The sequence below is a fragment of the Ascaphus truei genome, chromosome 1 (assembly GCF_040206685.1).
Source record: "Ascaphus truei isolate aAscTru1 chromosome 1, aAscTru1.hap1, whole genome shotgun sequence".
Classification (NCBI taxonomy): Eukaryota; Metazoa; Chordata; class Amphibia; order Anura; family Ascaphidae; genus Ascaphus; species Ascaphus truei.
This window is the reverse complement of record NC_134483.1, coordinates 469,441,785-469,463,835: the sequence shown is the minus strand read 5'-3', so window position 1 is coordinate 469,463,835 and position 22,051 is coordinate 469,441,785. Positions and strand designations below refer to the sequence as shown.

Below are 22,051 nucleotides of genomic sequence, written 5' to 3'. Positions count from 1 at the left end.
GCAATAGCCACCATATCTGCCTGTGATCTTTCATTTTCTTCCCTTTTTCTACTAACCCTCTCTCCTCCTTTGGACGATACAATTAACTCCTGTACTTAGCATCTTTGGTACCTAGGAGATAGACCAAACTAAACTAAAACTGAAGAGTAAGAAACCTCCTCTACTTCCTAATTTTAACTAAAACTTGAACTATCTATCTCAACGTATCTCTATTGTTCCTTTTATTTAAACAACATTTTTCTGGTGGCTCCTGATTAGAGATTTCTAGTATTTCTTCACAGATTTTCCTATTGATAAATTGGGTGTTTGCCAGAAATTATTTCCAAAGTTCAAGCATCATATTTTTTGTTAACTGGTAAAGTTCCTTATTTTGTTTGTTGGAAGCGGGCAAGCTGCCCAAACCTAGTCAGGGTGAACCTGTGTTAGTTATTGCTGAGATGAGCAGGGTTTTGTTTTGCATTTGTATTCAGTGTTGCAGTCTCAGTGCCGGGGACTGAATAAACCAGACAGAAGCCTGCTTAAAGGAACAGTACATTACGCCTCATCGTTTTTCTTACCCTAAAAGACTGTGTTCTAGCATACCCGGACAGACGGCGGAGCCCCCTGAGTAAGACGTTTGTCACACTACTTACACTAAATTTGCAACCATTACAGTTAACCGTTTTCGTTAATACATTAAAGGGATCCCTTTAATCCCTTTAGCCAACACATTTTAGTATTTTCCCTCCTCAAGCAACTGGGTATTGGAGATTGTTTAAAATTTTGGGCTCTCCTAAACATTATTTGGGGATTTGTTGGGAGAACAGTCTAATCTCGGGTGCCATCAGGTTATAGTCCGTGATGATTGGAATCTGTGAATTCTGGTTTGTTTTTACCCTCTTCTCCCTCTTAAATTCAACCAGCTCTTCTCTATATATTGCCTCCACTTTCTTTAGTGCTGATGCTACGTTACATTCTTTGTAATTCCTATTAAGAAATGTTGTTTCTGGGAATCTCTTGATACAAATTAGATGTTTATAAGAATTTACCACTGTGGGTTTTAGCACTGGGGTTGTGTGATATCCCGCTATAGAACAGAAGATCTTTTATGGGACTGGAAGAATGTTGTATTATATCTTTATTTAGTACTGTTTTAACTAGTTGAGGCAACATTCTGCCTTACTGTTTAGCAATCTCACTTATTTTGGGGCATTTTCTGTTGTTTTTGGGATTTTTTCGGATTAATGGGCAGTGATAGTCAAAGTATAGGATACAAAGAATAAGAGGGAATAACAGAGCACAACCAAACTTGAAAAAAAGATTATGAGAGGGAAAGTGTGTTTTCCATAAAAATAATCATTTATTGGTCATAGGAGAAAAATAGCAAGGTGTTGCCCTACCAACGCGTTTCGCGCTAAAAAAGCGCTTTCTCAAGGTATACATATCACATCATCACTAGTAAATGTATAAGTAAATGATAAGATAACTTACCAATCATAAAACATGGCTGGGATCCACCCACAAAACGCAAAGAAGTTTGACTTACAGTGCGCGGGCTCGGCACACACCTCCTGTTTTATTTTTTTATAATCATTACAGTTACTATATTATATAGTAATTGTATATCAATGTAAGTACAATTCATGTGTTATATGTTTAAACACCATATTTTCCTCTTCTGGGTTTTTTATGATAAATGATAGATTTCTAAGATTTTTCCTATTTTCACTTCTATATGTATTACTTTTGTTTGTTTGTGTATGTAGACCACAGAGTGTGTGTGTTCATGCGGTGTTATCTGCCTTTGCGCATGCACGCCACCTCTGTGCATGCACTGGGGGTATCGGCCGCCTCTGCTCATGCGCTGTTGGGGCCGCCTGTCTCTGCGCATGCGCTGTAGGTGCCAGCTGCCTCCGTGCATGCACTGGTAGAGCCAGGCCGCCTCTGTGCATGTGCTGGCGGAGTCAGATGCTTCTGCGCATGCGCTGGAGGTGGCCGACATCTCTGCTTATGTGCGCGGCGATGGGCTCTTTTGCGCATGCGCAGGGAAGAAACTTATTAGTGGCTTCTGCGCATGCGTGGAGAGCAAGGTGCTACCAGCTTCTGCACATTCGTGGGGAAGAAGACATCACTTGAGTTTCACACCTCCGTCACCATGAAGCAGATTTGGCCAAGCAAAATTTTTGTAGCTGCCAGCAAAGAAGTTTCACTTCAAAACCTTGTACAGACTTTACATTCCTAAAGGTTTCCAATACAAGCAGCTTCTCTAAGTGTTACCGTTCGTGTTTAGAGATCTGCAAATTTCTTCACATTTGCTTTACAAAATCTTTTGTGAAAATTCACATTGCTCAGATTTGCTTAAATTTTTGCCTACATTTTGCAATGATGGCAGTAGAAAAATTTCCACATGCCCTTGAACATTGAATTTTTCCTCCCAACGGTATATTTATTGATAGGATTTATGGGATACAGAAAAAAAAGGGGGGGGAATGGGGAACAATTCTACATTACATATGTTGCGGGGTACCCCCTGGCTACTAAATCTACTCAATGTGTTGGCAGTAAACCCTGGTATTCACAGGTCTGCCAGTATTTATCATGGGGTTTTCCCCCTTCATCCTTGGTGCTGAGCTTGAGTGACAGCAAGGGGTGGCATATCCTGTTGTGACTGGGCCAACGGGATGCCTGCCCTCTGGCGGTACTTAAGAGCAGGACCGCCCAAAAGTTAGTTGGTTGTCCTTGCCCATGAGGAAGGCAGGTCATGACTGGGAGCCTGAGATTGGGGCCTTCCCTTGTGCTCTTCCCTCCAGGGAGGAGTATAGTGACTATACCTCTGCCTCTGCTAGGGAGGTGAGGAAGAGCTATGATGGCTGCAGGTGCCCTAGGCCCGTAGTGACTGTCCAGGGACTATCTCCGGTGATACCTGCCGAGTACCTGTATTACTGCACTACGAGTTGTAATAAACCCATTCCTGTTTTGCAATATACCTCCTGCCTGGTGTGTGGTCTAATTGGGGGAAGAGTTACAGTTCTACCGTGGGAGATCATCTCCATATCCCTGGAGCCTATGGCAGATGGAGGCGCTGCACTGCTAAGTATTACGTGGCGTTTGGACCCCAGAAGCCTGTTCCTGTGTCCCAAGGTTACCGCGGACAACTCAGCCCTCTTGTTACCAGTAGATATGCACCACAGACACCCAGTAATGGCCCCGATCTGCGATTGGGGGGGATGGTGGAACACCGTAACACATATTACATTAGATGTAACGTAAACTAAAGCATCAAATTACAATTACACACACACTTGCAGAACTGTACAGCAATAAAAGACAGGTGGAATTGCACTTACATTTTTAGATTTTAAGACAACACCAGATAAAAACATTAGTAAACACGCGTCTTAACACGGGAAAGTTTGAAGAAATCATGCGGCACCACCTGGATATGCCCAGGAATACAAATCGTGAAATGTTCGGATAACGGCCGCTGCATCTTTATGAATTAGACAAACAATGAGTACGAGTCAGGGTATATGCAAAAATAAGTGAAACTCTGGTTCTATCAGCTAAATTAAATAATCAGGTGTTTAAATAATTAAGTAGATCTTCAGATGTGAGCTTGGTATGCCCCACCCTATATAAAGATCAGAACATGTGTGAGTTTGATCTTCACCATACAGGTGTGTGGAAACACGTCATGCCATGATCAAAATAAATTTCTGAGGACCTCAGAAAATAAGCTCATCAGTCTAGAAAGGGTTACTGTAACAGGGGATTTATCCCTGTTCAGGAAATGTGCCTGTAATCCAGTAGTGTGGTGGTTAACTGCTGGTAGTCAATTAACCAACACCACCTGGCTGATTAGGTTTGTTAGAAAAGCCTGCCTTTGAGACCGGAAGTGAGATTGTTCCTGAGTCTCACAAGTTGTGGGACTGACCATAGGGACAGACGTCGTGAGCCTACCAGAAGAGGCTGCCAGCAAGACACAGGAGAAAGTACTTCTAAACCTGGATCCTGACATTGCCTTATCGCCCAAAGGTGTGGACACCAGCAGAACAAAGAAGCCTTCCCCTACAAGAAACAGATAAGACTTTCCTTTCTAAGACTTTTTGTATATCTGCACATATCAAGATATATGTTTGGGGCTGGGAGACATGCTAATCTAAAGGGAGTTGTGGACTGCATAGGTTTCACTAGAAATACTCCCAAATGTAACAGAAGCTTTGTTTGACCCCTTATTTGCGCATGTTTGGATGATTTTCTTGTGTTAAAGAAAAGCCTTATTTAATTTCACCTTAAAAAAGTCTCCATTGCATACCTCTGCACATGTCCTCTTACAGTTACAAAACCATTTCTAAGGATTTGGGGCTCAACTGACAGTCCACTGTCAGACAGATAGTGTACAAATGGAGAAAGTTCAAGACCACAGTCACTTTACTCAGGAGCGGTCTTCCTACTAAAATCTCTCCAAGAACAAACCAGCAAATCATTCAGGAAGTCACAAAGAACCCCAGAGTAACATCCAAGGATCTGCATGCAATCTCGCCTTGGCTAATGTGAGTGTTCATGACTCAACTATTAGAAAAAGACTGAACAAGAATGGTGTTCATGGAAGGATAGCCAGGAGGAAACCATTGTTGCCTGTCTGAAGTTCGCAGAAAGAGCACATAGATGATGCACAAGGCTTCTGGAACAATGTTCTCTGGACAGATGAGTCATTATGGCCTCAAGGAGAAACGTTATGTTTGGCGATAACAAAACACTGCGTTCAAACAGAACCTCATCCAAACCGTCAAGCATGGTGGTGGGAGTATGGTGGTTTGGGGCTGCTTTGTTGCCTCAGGACCTGGACGGTTTGACATCATTGACACAACCATGAATTCTGCATTGCATAAGAAGATTGTTAGGCCTTCGATCCATGAGCTGAAGCTGAAACGAAAGTGGGTCATGCAGCAAGACAATGATCCTAAACATACAAGCAGATCTACAATAGAATGGCAGCAGAAGAAGAAATTTAGCATTTTAAAATGGCCTAGTCAAATTTCAGACCTAAAGCCCATCGAAATGTTGTGGCAGAACCTGAAGCCAGCTGTCCATGCAAGGAAGACCTCAAATGTCAGAGATGAAGCAGTTCTGTAAGGATGAATGAGCCAAAATTCCTCAAAACCGATGTGAGAGACTGACCAGCAGTTACAGGAAACGCTTAGTTGAAGTCATTGCTACTCAAGGGGGTGACACCAGATACAGAATCTAGCGGTTCACATACTTTTTCACACATGAATATTAAATGTTGAATCATTTGTGAATAAATAAATGTTGAAAAAGTATCCCGCTTTTGTATCATATGTTTGATCAGGTTATCTTTATCTATTATTAAGACTTAGTTTAAGATCTAATAATATTTTAGGTTTGAAATATGTGAAAATCCTAAGGGGATCACAAACTTTTTCTTGCCACTTTTACCTCCCAAAATAAAGCGAGCGATGCATCCTTGTAGATCCTTCAGACCTGTGTTTAGCACTGGGATAGGGAGTGTGCACAAAAGATACAGTACATTAGCCTGGGCAGCATGTTCATATTGACTGAGGCTATCCTACCTAGTCAAGAAATGCAATATTTTCCCCATACCTCCAGATCCTTTGTTTGCTCACACGTCACTTGACTTTTAATGCCTAGCTACTTTTTTATTTTTTATTTTTGCAGCGCTTGTGAAACAAAAATAGAAATCTTTTGCATGGTTCGCAAACTTCTGTGAAAATGTTTTTTTTTTTTTTAAATCATTTCTTTTTCAAGCATTAACTATGTAGAGAAAAATTTATATAGACTTTGTACATAAACCACAAGCTGCCTGAGTAATTGCCTATTGCAGCAATTTCAGGACATTTTTACTAAGCAGTCTTCTGCTATGATACACCTTCCAGTCAGTTGGCTGTAAGGTGTCTCCCAGCTTTGGGAGGGGTCTTATAGCAGAAAACTGCTTAGTAAAAATGGGACATTATATATTTTTGTCGACATTGTACGCCACGTTTAACACTCCACTCTCTCTCCCATCAGTGCTTGAGCAATGCAGAAGAATGCACTGAATAGGAAGAAGAGTCCGGAAATATACTTCTACAACATAATGAGTATTTAAACTGGTTTAATACAATATGCCCTTTTTGGGGGTTGAAAAGGGTAGATTTTAAATGTAGGGAGATTTTGGTGTAGCTGAAATGTATGTTTTATACTTTCTTGCTAAATAATCCCCGTTGACAATACGGGCACATTAACATTGGCATGTTTATGTCATTTTTTAAAACTTATTTGTCTTGCAATCAAATAATGAGAATTCTAACTTTGAGACTCTGTGTGGGGGAAAAAAGGACTGGTTATTCTTATGCAGAAATGACACCTTAAAATGCAGCTCCTTTCCTTATTTCCTATATGTCATCCCTATACCGGTATATATTCTGCATTATATAATTCCTGTGGAAGATCTCCAGTCTTGTACTGTATTAATAGGCTAAATAAGTTTTTTCAATATATTGCCAGTAATTTACAATGGATATCATCCCGTTACATGTAAAATTGAAATATTTGATGAACATCTGATGTCCTTATCAAATGATTCTAAAAGCAACAGCTGAAGAGAAAACAAAAAGGAATGTCTAAACAAATAAACACAGATGTTGCAAGTCGGCCCTCAACTGACCTTTACTACAATATACCAGAGAACTGGGATCCAAGCTCAGCCTGCACAACATTTGTATTGCTGTTATGTTCTTAGCTCATTTTTGCACCGACGTGCCGAATATGTACATACATGGTCTTTAGCTTTGGTTTATTTAGTTAGGTTCACCATTCCCCTAAGTAGCCAGATCCTAAGCAATGCTCTTGTTCTCTCTCTGTCTCGTTTTACCTACGTAAACATGCACAATTAGGATATATGCAAAACCGAATATCAGCTCAAGGAAAACACAATAAACTGTAACAAATGAATAGCAATAAAAACGGAGCAAAAATAGGGTTAAGGGAGAATGTAATCAAGCCCCATAGCAATATGAATAAACAGGAGGATAGGAGGAGACACATATATGGGGGGAAATGAAGTAAAACAAAGAGAACACTCAGAAGAGGACTGAGTATGGTTCTCAGTGAATGTCCAGCTCTTGTGTCTTAACCCTGGGTCTCCTGTATGCCCTGGTGTGGAGTACTCAATTACTCACAAGGTTTCACCTCCTGCTCCTCCAGCTGACAGGGCGCTTGTGCCGGTCAGCTGTTACAGAGATCCTCCGTGACCCCCGGACACATCTTCAATCATGTGCAGCAGAGAAGTGAAAGGTAGATTGATGAGACTGCAGCTCCTACAAGATTGAAACTTCACCAGGGATTGAAAAACTAAAAAATATTTATTGAACTACATAAAAATGGCGCGGACAAACAAAGACAACTCTCCTCCCACGCGTTTCACGCACCCTGAGGCGCTTTCTCAAGGAGTATGCACAGATATTACATGTTGAGCTCAGACCTAAACAACGATGAAGGATTCTATTCTTTATTTATTTTCCATTTAATTTTCTTTCATCCCTGCCCTTCAATATGTTTGTCGCCAAAAGCGTCTGCGGTGTCTTACAATGTGTGACTGGCCCCTCTGGCTGTACTTTTATTTTAAAAGTTACATTTATTTAAATACCACTGTTTTGATTCCAAAATATTATTTTACTTCCATATTGAGACCGGTGAAAAAGGCAATTATGTCACAATTGTTGACATGAGCTACTGTAATTTAATTGCAATATTTTTGTGTTTTGCCAATGTACACTTCAAACATCCCTAGTCCAACACGAACACAATAAGGATCGTACAAAGAACCTGATATACTGTAAAGAAAACATATAAAATAGATATACAGAAAATACACAAAACTACAGTGCATTATTAAAACATACTGTATCTACGGAAACATAATCCCTACATTTCAACAGTACTCTGTCCACAGGGGTCTATTGAACAATGCACATACCAAATGTTACTGCAATGTTACTGTAATAGACAAATTGACCTCCAAGTCTAGAGCCAAAACGTGCTTAATCTTTCTTGGATTAATAGTTTTTAAAGACTAATGTTTCATTGCCAGCCAGACAAGGGCCTAACCGGGCTTGACAAAGAGAATGTATTTTAACAATGTAAAAAGTCATCATACTATAGAAAGAATATAAATCCTATTCACAGGGATTACCTTTTTTTCCCTTATGGCCCCAGATGCTTTTGCTAATTCAATGTATTTGGATACTAACTCTTCCAGCACTGAAGTAGAAAGAATGGCTGCAGAACAGTTTGAACAATGTGGAAAGGTGCAATCACAAAAGCAAGTTTAAGTGAACTGCAGCCATGCATACTGTATACCAGGGGTGCGCAAACTTTTCCCCCTGCCTGCTCTCCTCCCCTTCTTGTGCCCCTCTCCCCCAGCTTGGCTCCCCAGCTTGGCTCCGTAGTCAAATGACACAACGGGGGTCATGTGACATCACGTTGCCATGGCAACGTAACGTCACCCCACGGCATCAACGCCAGGTTACCATGGCGATGTGTCGCCGAACACAAGGTAGGAGAAGTTACAGAGGCCTCACGCAGTCCCCCCGGCATTTAGTTTAAATGCCTTGGGGGAGACCTCGGGACCTCTGTAACTGCTCTGCCCCCCTGGAAAATCTCACGCCCTCCAGTTTGCGCACCCCTGCTGTATACCATGCAAAATGTGCATTAGTCTCGTCTGCATAGCATCTTCCAATGCAACAAATTCTCACGTTGCCTGGAACCTTCATTCTATTCTGAAAATAGCAGCAGGAAAACTTGTCTTGATAATTAGTTGCATTGATTTTATTTGATCCATGATGATGTTTGTGTCATGGAACACCAGACAATTTACACAAGGATCGCAAGCACCAAACAGAGCAAAATGTTAAACAAACCAAGGTTTATTCTGTCCGGAACCAGCAGAAAAGTCATAACTCGCCAAAAATGGGGTAACAGGAAAATCCTAGCTCAATAGGTGCTGTGCGCTGCCGGCGCTAGTTTACTCAGGATGTCTTCCCTGATTCAAGCCATCTCTGCAATCCCCGTATCTCAATCACCTCCTGCCCCTATTTCCAGCTAGTCTCTAAACATCAAGATTTACCATGAACAACTGTGGAACTCCCGACTGGATAGGCAGATGAAGTTCTCGCCCTTCTATTCAAAAGCATTGAGAAGGTGTGCTTAGCCAATCAGGTGAAGCCTTTAAAACTTGCAGCCAATCACAAGCAAGGTGGACGGACAGAACGGGCCGATTCTACAGCCCCCGTCATTTGCAAATCGGCCAATGGAATGTGCCTAGAAAACCTCTACTCAGCCGTTTCTATCTGCTCTAGCGTTCCATGCGGTCGGCTGGGCTTGCACCACCATTTTCGGGGCCAAACAAAACTCTGCTTTTCTTTTCTGTTGGGTCCCAGCAGGCGTCCTTTGCACCCCAGCCTCTGCACACAGTGCTCTGTCACCCAGGCCCAAAAAAGTCCTCCAAAACGGCTCATAGATACAAAGCGTCATGCACTTAAAAGGGCACTTGTATCCCTGGCAGGGAAAAACAGGTGTAGTCCAGTGATTTAACTCCTTTGTGGAGCAAGCCAAGGTTTTAACCCCTTCAAGTTTGTAAACACTGAGGCAAAGTAATGTCATTGCTTTCATCAGTAAAAGATGTCCAAGATAATCAGCGCACCTCGTAGGAAGAAAAAAAAAAAGAGAAGAAAAGAGCACAATATTGAAGCAAGTACAGGCATACCCCGCATTAACATACGCAATGGGACCGGAGCATGTATGTAAAGTGAAAATGTACTTAAAGTGAAGCACTACCTTTTCCCACTTATCGATGCATGTACTGTACTGCAATCATCATATACGGGCATAACTGATGTAAATAACACGTGTGTAACAGGCTCTATAGTCTCCCCACTTGGGCACAGCTTCGGTACAGGTAGGAAACCGGTATTGCTGTTCAGGACGTGATGACAGGCGCATGCGTGAGCTGCCGTTTGCCTATTGGGCGATATGTACTTACTCGCGAGTGTACTTAAAGTGAGTGTACTTAAAGCGGGGTATGCCTGTACACAACACAGTGCTATAGGTAATATTGGTGAGATATGCACTTACATTTCAGTGCCTGTCTCAGGCATGTAATGGTATCTTTATGCGTCCTCACCACCATGAAGTCATCAACAATTTCTCAAAGAACTTCTTTTTCAAAATTCCATTTTATGTAAAATATCAGGAAAAAGATATCACACAACAGGTTAAAATATGGGCACAGACCAGTTCATGTTGTTCCGCAACCTCCGGTGTCCGCGACAGTCACTTGCCGAACTGCTCGGTGTTCCACGTCACTTCCGGTTCCTGGTGCTTCAATGAAACTGGTCCTCCCGGCAACCTGGTTGAGAAATTGTTGATGGCTTCATGGTGGTGAGGACGCATAAAGATACCATTGCATGCCAGAGACAGCCACTGAAATGTAAGTGCATATCTCACCAATATTACCTATAGCACTGTGTTGTGAACTTGCTTCACTATTGTGCTCTTTTCTTCTCTTTTTTTCTTCCTACGAGGTGCGCTGATTATCTTGGACATCTGTTGCTGCTGGGAATTGGGAACAATTTCGACTTTTCATGCTGCACCACATTTACCTTTTTTCAAGTTTGTACTTTATTTAGTTGGAGCGCTTCCTATTTTGTTGTATATTTCATCAGTAAAAACATAACATACATGGGTATAAAACAGTGACACTGCTTTCACATGTATTGAAACATACCATACATAAAAATAAAGGTTTACATTAAAATACCTAGAAATACCTGAGTAAAATAATTGGGGCCCACCACTGACCCTAGGGTAACGGACCGTAACCCTGATGAGACTGGGGAGCAGGACAAGGTTTAACCTTGGCTTTTATAAGCCCTGTTTGCCCATTACATCAATTTGCATTTACCATTTTCCTTAATATCTTCTATTGCTCATTTGTTCCAAGCCCCAAACTTGCTCTTCTATATTTACAGATCCTCCACCATTGGGCAAATGAAAACTGGTACACTTTAGTACTTCTGTCATTGCATCATACAGGAGGCTACAAACAAATGAGTGCTCCAGAACACCTGCAATTTATTATATGCCAAGATAATTTTACCACTGAGACCTGTGTATTTCTGGATGTACGTGTACATACTAATATATGCATAAAATAGAAGTAGTGATAATCTCCCCATTACCTGCTGATCATTTGTCAAATTAGCCATTGATCCTCAAACTGCTGTAATTAGCGGAAGGTTCTGAGCTTCTTGGCTCACATACATGAGCAGCAAAAGGTACTGTACATTAGGTATGCCTTGTCTTAGTAGGTACAGGACACAAAAAATAGGTACAATTGGAGGATATGTATTTAGCCTCCCCATCGCAGCATCTGAGTTCAATGTCAGTGCTCTCTTCCCTATTGGCTGTTCTCACACGTTGCCTCAAATGCCTCAGAGGTTTGTTCCTAAACAACTATTCCACCAACTGTTGAGACAGAAAAGCAGCAGCTTCTGTTATATAGAAAGAAGCAGAAAACCAGCAATTTAAAGCAGTAGTTACGTCCGCACGCACACACCTCGCTATCCACCGTTACCAACGAACGGATTATCCGACGCGTCATACTGCATTCCGTGGACCGCATTATCTGTCGCTTATTAACATGGGATTTGCATTCCATAGTTTTCACTATCAACTGGCAGTTTGCGGAAGGGATTCCATCAGATAATCGAGCACTGCACGTGTGTGCATCTATTGCAGTTAAGGGGTTAATGGGACTTATGCAGGTTACTCCACTCCCCATCATGTGATGTAAGATGACAATGCTGAAGGAATTGCCTCTCCCATGTCTTGTGACCAGTGATGTTACCGTAAGGAGATAGAAGGGTGCATATAGCTCCACCCAATGTTCTAGAAACAAGTTCTTCACAGTTCTGACTGGGATCCTCACTGTGAGTCCTGTAAATAGGTGTGTGTGTATCGCTAAGTTTATTAAGAAGCGTTCTGTCACTGTTTGTTGCTTTCAGTTAGAGACGTGCCCATAAAGCACCAATTGAAATGATCCAAGATTGTTCTCTCTATTGTAAAGGAGGAAACATGCTCTTGACAGGAGTTCTCGGCATAGTAAATATATTTGTATATAAAAAGAAGCGCAAGCACCATAGCATAACTCTGTCTCTTAACTTCATTAAATTGTACTACAGTCACCAGGTTTGCACTTGCAAGGGGAGAATAAAAATTCGCATTTGAGAGATATATCTCTACAGAGGTGACATCAATTCGGAGCAGAGATCGGGTCCACTGCTGGTCCACGGAGGGCTGTCACCTTGTGCGATGTAGAGAACCCCAGGGAATGGCCATCTCAGATGGTGTGGGGCCATAGAAGATGTCCACGATAGCCCCAATGTAAGCAGTATGCAACTCACATCCAGGAACAGCTCACGTCAAAAACAACAGCTGCTTTTGCTGCAGTAACATTTCCCTCACACACGGTCTCCGCCTCTCAGTGGATGAACGTCATCATGTTAACAACATCCTGACGCGTTTCGTCATGTGAGTGACTTCCTCGGGGTAGTGTTTGTATGTAAGTTTGATCGGCCCAACCAGAAGTTCCCTAGGGCATAGGTGTGGAAGAAGTGTGCAGTACATGGTGTCAGGAACATCCCTGACATATCTAGCTGTCGCCATCTCACAGTTCCCTTGTTTGTCCACCGGGTGTGCTGCTGCTCCTGTTTCCTCTGGGATTTCCTATCTGTTTTCTCTTGGTTCTCCTATAATTTCCGGTCTTCTGATTACCTTTGCCTTTGTTTTGTACTGTATGTTCTGAGACTCACCCGGTCATAACCAGTTTCTGCCATAGTCACTGCTCATTGTTTCTGTTGAATGCTAGTTCAGTCCTTGCTAGTAATTCAGCTTATCCAGTTTCTATTCCTGTAGATTCTCTGTTGCTGACCCCAGCCTGTGACCCGGACGATGCTACCTTGCCGCCTGCCTCTGACCTCTAACCATGACCCGACTACAATACATTGCCGCCTGTCTCTCACCCGACTACGATATATTGCCGCCTGTCCTGGACCCGTGTCTGTGACCCAAACTAAGCCTTCGCCTACTCCCTGCTGTCCTGGCCACTGAGGTCCAACCTGGAGTCCCCTGGCACATACTATAGTACTGGGTTACTAACTCAGGAGCCTGAAGTTGATTCCTGATGAGGCCCATCCGATATGCAAGAGACTGACAATTTATCCCTTGCTACGGGTAACAAGTTTAAGTACCTCACCAGCGTAAGACAGAGCTACCAGGCGGATGAATATTATGTTTTGCCATGAGTTTCTGTCAAGTGAGGTGTATGTCACTACCCATGGAGCCTTATAGACTGATGTCAAATAAAGCATGTTTAAAGTTTACAAAAGTTCCTGGAGCCCATCATTTTTTCCCCCCATCTGCTTACTCATGCCCAGTCTGGGTAGGGTAAGGAGGGTTACATACATACCTGATTCACAACATACTTATCGGAGAAGTTAATTAACTGCCATTTAAGATGACGTTGCCGCTTCCTATTGGCCCCTGTAATGCAGGAGATTTAAGCACCATTGTTTCCCCTGAAGGGGATGCTACTGGCGACATTTTCCCCGGTTCGTGTATCAGAAACCAGGAAGGCCCCGGAGCCAGAATTAACATGGCCCAGCTCTGGAGACCCTGGGGAGTATTTTTGCTAAAGCAAAATATAAACTACTATGTATATGTATATATATATTTTTTTATTTTTTTTAAACCAAGATGTGTTTGAAGGAACCAGTTAGTACTCCAACCTATTTCCCTCCTAAAACGATATCACCAGAGTTTATTGCTTATCCTTAAAGAAAGGCATCAGAACACAGTTTCCCTACAAAAATTGCAATGTTTTACGAGCTCTATGTTAATTTAATGCCGATTTTATCATTTTGGAGAATTAATAAAAATGCCCTGTTCAATGCTTTCCCTGTGATTTCTTTAAAAAAATGTTTTTTTGGCGAGATTACACCTTTGTCACATTTTTATTCCAAGCCATAACACAGCCTGAAATACAATTTGCCAATCTTCATTAAAGACTCATTTGCATAATGAATGTAAATTAATATAAATGTTTCCACATGTTTTAACTGCCTGCCACCCAATCTAGCTTGCCTCCATCTATTTATGGAAGGAACTGACTTAAATTAACCGTTCTAATTTTAGAAAAGCGATTGCTAAATTATCTCTGATGTTTTGACATGATTTGCAGGTTGTAAAGTTTCACATTTCATCCTTCGTTGCTGGCAATCTTACCATTTGCCAATGAATATATTTTGCATCCACATTACTTAACCACTGACCTGTGAGATAGAACAAGATCAATGCAAGCTGTGGGAGACGATTAGAACACAGTCCTGAATTACAGTGCATCCGGATCTCGAGTGGAGTGATAGCAATGTGTAGCTGTATGAGCTCTGACCTGCTTGGAATAGGTTTACAACGGCACCTGTGAGGATATATGTACAGTACTGTCACAATGATTTAAGCTCATAAATTGGGTGGTATGAAGAATAGTAGTTCTCTATGGTGGATGGAGAATTTAGACACCGTATATAAACAGTCCCAACTCCCTCATCTATTCGCATGGGAACACACCCTGGAGCCTACTACACCAGCCTATGTAAAAATATGTGACAATTGAATAAAGGTAACTCACAATTGCGGTGCTGATCCGATTCCAATGCGTGCTCCACGCTGTAGACGTCATATAGGGTTCCATGGATTTGATGCAACGGAGCACAGCAAGCAGAAAAAAAGAGAAAAGGTGGGGGCTACGATACCAAAATGACTTAAAATGGTTGATTGAGGAAGTGCAAGCATGGTATAGAGCAGGTGAACACCACTAGCGCGTTTCGCTCAAAGACGCTTTGACATTTTTAATGTAAAATTTTTTTTATAGCAACTATTTACAAAGTCACATCCTCCTCCTCTTCTGAAACAGGCTCTGGCACACCCCTTTCTGAGCTCTGTACTCTCTCTAGCAGTGCACCAATTGTATCTAGTGACTGCCTGGTCACATGATCTTCCCCACAACTTTACATCTTTGGTCCTCTTCTGCTGGACTGACAGCCATTTAGTGAACCCCAAGCCAAATATTTGCTGATCGATCACAGGAGAACGGATCGATCGGCAGCTTAGCTCATTACTTATCATTGTGTGGATTGTATTGAAGCACATATTAAAGGGGGGAAAAAAACGACAGCTTGGACTGCTGCTTTAACATTTGCAAACATATCATCAGAAAAGGTATTTTGTAAACCTGGAGAGCTATAATAAAAAGCGCTCAAAAGAAGTAATTTTCAGCATAATCTAGGATGTGCTTGAATCAAGCACATTGCAAGATGTTCCTATATACGTGACTGTCCCTGATTTCATTGACTTATTCTGGAAAGGTCTGTTGGGACACACAGTTGTCCCGTATTTTATTTTAGAGCCTTCATGTGAAATGCTTGAACTTAAAATGACTAATTAAATCAGCCATAAAAACATCAGATTTCAACGAGTGTAATTGTTACATTTTCCGATCGATGTCACCTTACGAAATAATAAAAGAACAAAGTTAGGACACGGTCATCTCATAATACCCTGACACGCATCCCTATAGGCGGGACGTTTCTTCCCACCGGTACTTGTTTGCTCAATGCGCGTCTTTCCCCATCCTCCCAAGAACAGCGATGATAAAAAACAAAAACAAAGACTATAGCGGTCAAGCTCATTTATCACTCATACTTTCATACTGGATTTCGGTATCCCGTATTATAAAAATGTAAATGTAGCAACTATATGCTTGATTCCGGACCACGTTTCAGTTTATTGGAGGAAAGAAATGTATTTCACAACTTTTACATTATAGAAACCAGTTAACCATACATTGATTATTGAAAAACTTGGTATGTAAAAACAAAAACACCTTTACCAACAGCCCACGGGACATCGTGTACACAGGACATCGTCCTCAACATTCTTGCAGACTCCACCCATCAAGGAATTCTGGGACTTGTGGATAGTAAGATCAGACTCTGGGTCAGACTGGCCTTCCCAGCAATTGGGAAAATCTTCCTACCCCATGGAAGGGATCAGCGACTGTTGCTTCTTTCAGTACCTCAATTGCAGCTTTTACACATGTACAGTAAGCCACTTATTGTTAATCAACGTCACTGTATCAGGATGCTGGATTTACCAGGCAACCTCTATTCTGGACAGAACTTAAACGCTAAGTGGATAATAGATTTTCTCTCTTTTTAAACACAAAAGTCCTTTTCAGTCCCATACAAGAGAGCAGTCCCTCCCTATGACCAGAGTGAACTAATAGCAGTAATTTGAGGAGATGCGAATAAAAACACCCAGTTTTTACAGAAAACTCCTTAAGAAATTTGAGTTAACATTGTGAAAGTTCCCTCAGGCAATTATGCACAGCTCTAGTGATTTGCATAATGGATTATCTCTATGGGATTAACTCCTGTATTTTATTTTATAAAAACAGACAAGTGTAAGTATTTTTAAATCATTGTATTTTTTTTTTAAGAGTGCTTTTAACATTTTCACAGAACCGTTTTATGCAATAAAACAATTTGTGTAAAATGTATGTTAATATCAGTAGCCAACTGCTTAAATCAATGGTACAATAGGAATAAAGTATTTCTCTTTCATACTACCTTTTAACAAATTCACTTTAAGGATGATTACATATTTTACAGAAGCCAATTACCTTGATATGTTTTATTTCAAGTTTTTCATTGCCTATGCAGGACAATCCCTTTAAAGCTGCAGTTCAGTCTTTTTTTTATTTTATTTATTTATTTTTTACTTCATTAGTTTCATGTGGGCAATCTCTAATTACCTAAAGAACTGCATAGCTGCCGGTCAATTCGTTCTCCGTCTATTGATCGGCAAAGTTTGGCGACATCTTTAAATATGGGGAATGTAAATCGTTGCTATAGGAACAAGCAAATTGGTATTTCAAAGTTGTTGTTTTTTAAAACAGAAATGCTAAAAGTATTTTTTCTTACTACAGAACTGATTTATTAAAAAAACCACACATGCAGGATATTGCCTGAACCATTATTACAGGATATTGCTTTAACCCTTATTTTCTAACATAGTAGAAGTAGAGTTGGGGACGGGGACGGAGGGACGGGACTTTGACTCTGATTACATTGTGAATTAACCAGGGGCCAATACAGTAAGGAAATGCAAAAATGCTTGTGAAAGGCATGAACGAAAGCCACGGATCAAATAAGGTCTGAGCTTTTACCGCAGATCGGAAAATGGGAAGACTAGATGAGCCAAGTGGTTCTTATGTGTCGTCACTTTCTGTATTTCTACATTCATGCAAAGTGACGGGAGTGCAAATGACACAAATGCCCCAGTTTGTGACACTATCCCCTTAGTCTCTGTGTATTTATTGTTTGCACTAAATATTTGTTCAGTTACGGGTTTGAACATTTTAAATGTATGTGACTCATTAACAGGTCAGACAAATCAGAAAGAAATCCACTGCCCTCTGTTTCTTATTCAAAGATCAGTTTTATTTTGATAGACATTTGCAGATTAAATCAGCAATGCTCCAACATAGACCTCAATATTTGAGAATGTGGAATCGCAACATAATGATTCCCTGAAAAGCTGATATTAGTAGCCACGAAGACCGACATCTATATATAACCTGCAATATGTATATTCTACAATACACACTAAACTCACTGCTCATCCTATAGGGCCATTATCTTTTAGCTAAATATGAATCATAAAAAGATACAATAAACCATTCATACAATAATAATTTCAACTTTGATAATTAAGTAAACCAGCTAACTAGAAGAAAGACGTCTCTATAACATTTAACAATAATGATTTCATTACCCTTTGTACTTTGCATATTTTTGCTGGTTAACTACTTTTTTCTTCTCTTTTAAAAGCTACGGATACTAAAGGAAAGAGTAAATACACTGTAAAGGCCCCCAATATAAAACATCGCACACAGTATTAAAGCAACTCGTTTGGCTATGAACAAAATCGATACTACACAGGCCAACAAGAACGTTTCAGACATTAACTTGCGTGAGATACAGTGTGAACACAGCAAGAGCAACGCCACAAATTGGCATCAATATGTACTTCCTGTATTTTTTCCATATAGATGGCTGGACTTCCACTTCATCCTTCTTCTTGTTCTTTCGCCGTTTGCCTTTCAATCTGTTTTCAAATGCTTGTAGTTCAGCCTAGAGGAAAACAATTAAGGGAATGTTACATTACATGACTGTACTCTGCGACTGTAAGGTAACCTGCCTATGTACAGCTATGTCTTCCTCCCCCAGACCCCAGCCCCCACTTGCTTTACCTATAGAAATTCCACAATAAGGGCATGGGGAATGAAGAAATGGTACAAATGTTCGGCACAAGCACTCTCTCGACTCGACATTTGCCAGTACTCTACTATCCTGTAATGAAAATTTCCAATACAGGTTTCAGGTACACAGAAGTGTTGGTTCTGCTAGAGCAGGGGTGGGCAACCCATTTTTCAATGTAGCCACAGGTGTGGCGAATTAGAAGTGAAAATAGCCACACCATGTAAAAATTGAGGTATTATGTTGCGCATGCGAAAATTTTAAACAACACACACTGTTTGAACAAGTTTATAAATTCTCCCACCGCAACCCCCCTCCTCCTCACCCCCCTCTTCATCCTCCTCTCACGCCACCACCACTACCCTCATCATCATCACCTCACCCCCTCATCCCCATCTCATTTAACCCCCATCATCATCATCTCCCCCCAGCCCCCTAGATCTCCCCCAGTCCCTTTCAGCAGTCCCCCTCATCATCAAGCACCCCCCCATCCTATGCGTAGGGCACATAGGAGGGTGCATAACACGCGGGGTGTAGGGCAGGGGAACTGTGGCGGCGGGAGGGGGTAACTCTGCAGCAGTGGGGGCATTGTGGTTGCCGGTGTGGGCAGGCTTAGTGCAGCTATGGGGGAGGAGGGGTGGTCTGGGCAGCATGGGAGGTGATGATGAGGGCAGCGCGAGAGGGGATGATGAGGGCAGCGCAAGAGGGGATGATGAGGGCAGCGCAAGAGGGGAGGGTCAGGGCAGCGCGAGAGGGGAGGGTCAGGGCAGTGCATGATTCCAGGGGAGGGTCAGGGCAGCGTGAGAGGGGAGGGTCAGGGCAGCGCAAGAGGGGAGGGTCAGGGCAGCGCGAGAGGGGAGGGTCAGGGCAGCGCGAGAGGGGAGGGTCAGGGCAGCGCGAGAGGGGAGGGTCAGGGCAGCGCGAGAGGGGAGGGTCAGGGCAGCGCGAGAGGGGTGGTCTGGGAGCATGAAGGCAGCATGAGTGGGGATCTGGGGGGGGGGGGTCGGGGTACCTAGGCATCGGGGGGGGGGTGTGGGGGTATCCTAAGCCTGGTGGTGAGTGCTTATGCAGGCTGTGGGGGTTTAAAGAGGCTGTGCTGGGGGCTGCTCCCGGTTCTATCGCTCATGGTGGAGCTGATCAGTGCAGACAAAGTCACTCTCAACCCCCTGACAGTGGCTGGAGCCGGCTGGCTTCTCCCTCCCTGCACAGCTGAGGAGCAGGCACCGGAGTGAGGCTGGAGAGCTTCTTCTCTGTGCTGCTGCAGCTTCTCCTGTTCCTGTGGCCGCCGGTGCAGCAAGAAGCAGGGGGAGAAGGGGGAGGAGAGAGAGCTTCCTTTACGTGCTGCTTCTTCTCCTGTACCTGTGGCTGCCGATGAAGTAAGAAGCAGGGGGGGGGGGGGAGATAGGAGGAGAGAGAGCTTCCTCTCCGTGCTACTGCTTCTTCTCCTGTCCCTGTGGCTGCCGGTGCAGTAAGAAGCAGGGGGGAAAGGGGGGGGGGAGGAGGAGGCTCTATTCGCCACAGTTTAAACGCCAATTCGCCACAAGTGGTGAATGGCGACAGGGTTGCCCACCCTGGTGCTAGACACTGGTACCCAAAAGGAGGCATTGTGGGCCTCCTGGTAATGAAAGATCTATTTGGGTTTCACTGTTTTAGGAAATGGCAAAGCTAAAATTAAAGCGGCAAAATATGAAAAATCCTTTGTTTTCTTTAATAAATCAGTTCTGTAGTATTAGATAATACTGTCTGCATGTTTTATATTTATCACATAATTGTAATTAGGGTTGCCAAGTGGCTTCTCCAAAAAATATTGGACACAGTGGTGAAAGACGATTCGCGCTCAAGACACACGCACACACGCACCTCTCTCTGCCCCATGCCGTTACCTCCTCTCCTTGGTCCCAACCCCAGGCTCCTGACACCTCCTCCTGATTGGCTGCTGCGTAATGCAGCCAATCAGGAAGAAGGAAGCTGCCCAGCCCCCTAGCAACAGCCCTGCTCTCTCCCAAGCCAGTCAGGTCAATATGTCCAGAGGGGTAATACCGGTATATCCATAAATGTCCAGTACTACCTCTATTTTTTTACTAGACAGTGTCCAAATACAGGATAGTCTGGTACAATACTGGACACCTGGCAACCCTACTTCTAATACCATTTTAATTACTTTTTTAAAGTCCTTGTCATCCTTTGGTTGCTACAGCAATAATTTTGAAAGCTAGATCCACTTCCTCTTTTGAAACAAGCGCTGACACGCAAATGTTTGAGCTCTGCTATTTGGTAACAAAGTATCACAAACAGATCTGTTGCTGTGTTCCAAGAGCAGACTGTCTGTCTATTGCTCTGAAAGCTGTAACAATGTGTTACACTTAGTAATATAATGTTACATATCAGCTGCAGCATTTCACAGACTGCAGCACAAAGTCAGAAGGCGGCCATTTCATTAGGCACACAATCATGATTTCAACAGCTCTGGTAAGAACGTAGAATTACACATTGTCACATGCTTTACATATACAGTACAAATAAGAAGAGAAAGGGGGAAAGTAGTATTGCTGCTTTAAATCCCCTAATCTGCTTAAAAAATAAAGGTAATTATGGAAAGTTTCTGTGTGTCAATAGTCTCCAATCGACAGTTGTAGCAATGAAAGGTTGGGTTTCTACTAAGCTGCTAGTCTTTGGCCTATAATATTGGATGGCTGTTACTCCCTGACCCAGCTAACACCACACGGAGCGATGCTCTTCCTTTATTTGAGAAGTGTGGCACTGCAGACAGAAATCAAGTGATTTGCCTCAATAGATCTACTAACAGGTTCCATTGCAATTACAGTTCCCGCGCGCTTGCGACGGAGCACATGACGTCACGCAGGCCTGTCGCTCGAGCGAAACATGCACTGAGGCTGCAGGCGAGGCGGACGCCTCACCAGGCTGGTTCGTCCTCATTGGTTGAACCGCTCGCGTGAAGCTGCCACCGCGCGGGAAAAAAACCCCAAATGAATTTGTATTTTCAAACAAACATCGCCAGCGCGATCACTCTGCAGCGCTCACGCGCACTATGGGCAGCTTCATTGAGGAACACACATTTGTACTCGTGGCACGCGATGTCGTGCAAGCACGCACTATAGTCGCGGCCTTACTTGAACTTTCTACATTATTCCCCCATCACTGCCCTCCCCCCTTCATGGCACAGGAGCTTTGAAAAGCAGCACTTGCGTGATCTCTGCTTGCCGAACAGAGTGGCTACCGGCACCCCCTATGGAGATCTGTATCTCTAAAGCAGGGGCTCCCGGACCTGAAATTAATGGGGTTCAGTGCCGGAAGCCCCCTGCTTCAAACCTATGTTCAACATAAAAAAAAAGTAATCGCCCGCCCGAATTGTCTCTTTAAGGAGCATTTCATCTTTTTATACTCATTTGTACGGCTCATATCAGAATCTTGCTATTGCTGATGTTCTGATTGAACATGTTCTTTTGGAACCTCTATCTACAGGCACATCATTTTGAAAAAGAAATCTGTTGTAATTAGTTCTAAGAGTATTTTTTTTTTAAGGGGTATTGCTACTTTAGCTAGAAGACAGCTAGGAGATGGAAAAATATGAATTCGAAGAGCCTCACATTCTA

At 42.6% G+C, this 22,051-nt stretch overlaps 1 protein-coding gene across 1 annotated transcript in view; it reads right to left on the bottom strand.

Moving 5' to 3' along the window:
• Positions 1-17,596: 17,596 nt before the first annotated feature.
• Positions 17,597-22,051, bottom strand: part of NFXL1 (nuclear transcription factor, X-box binding like 1) — an 80,391-nt gene continuing 75,936 nt past the window's right edge. Inside the window, exon 23 of the mRNA XM_075566942.1 lies at positions 17,597-18,311. Coding sequence (XP_075423057.1) covers positions 18,135-18,311 — 177 coding nt within the window. The 3' untranslated portion in view covers positions 17,597-18,134. The remainder of the gene's footprint in view (positions 18,312-22,051) is intronic.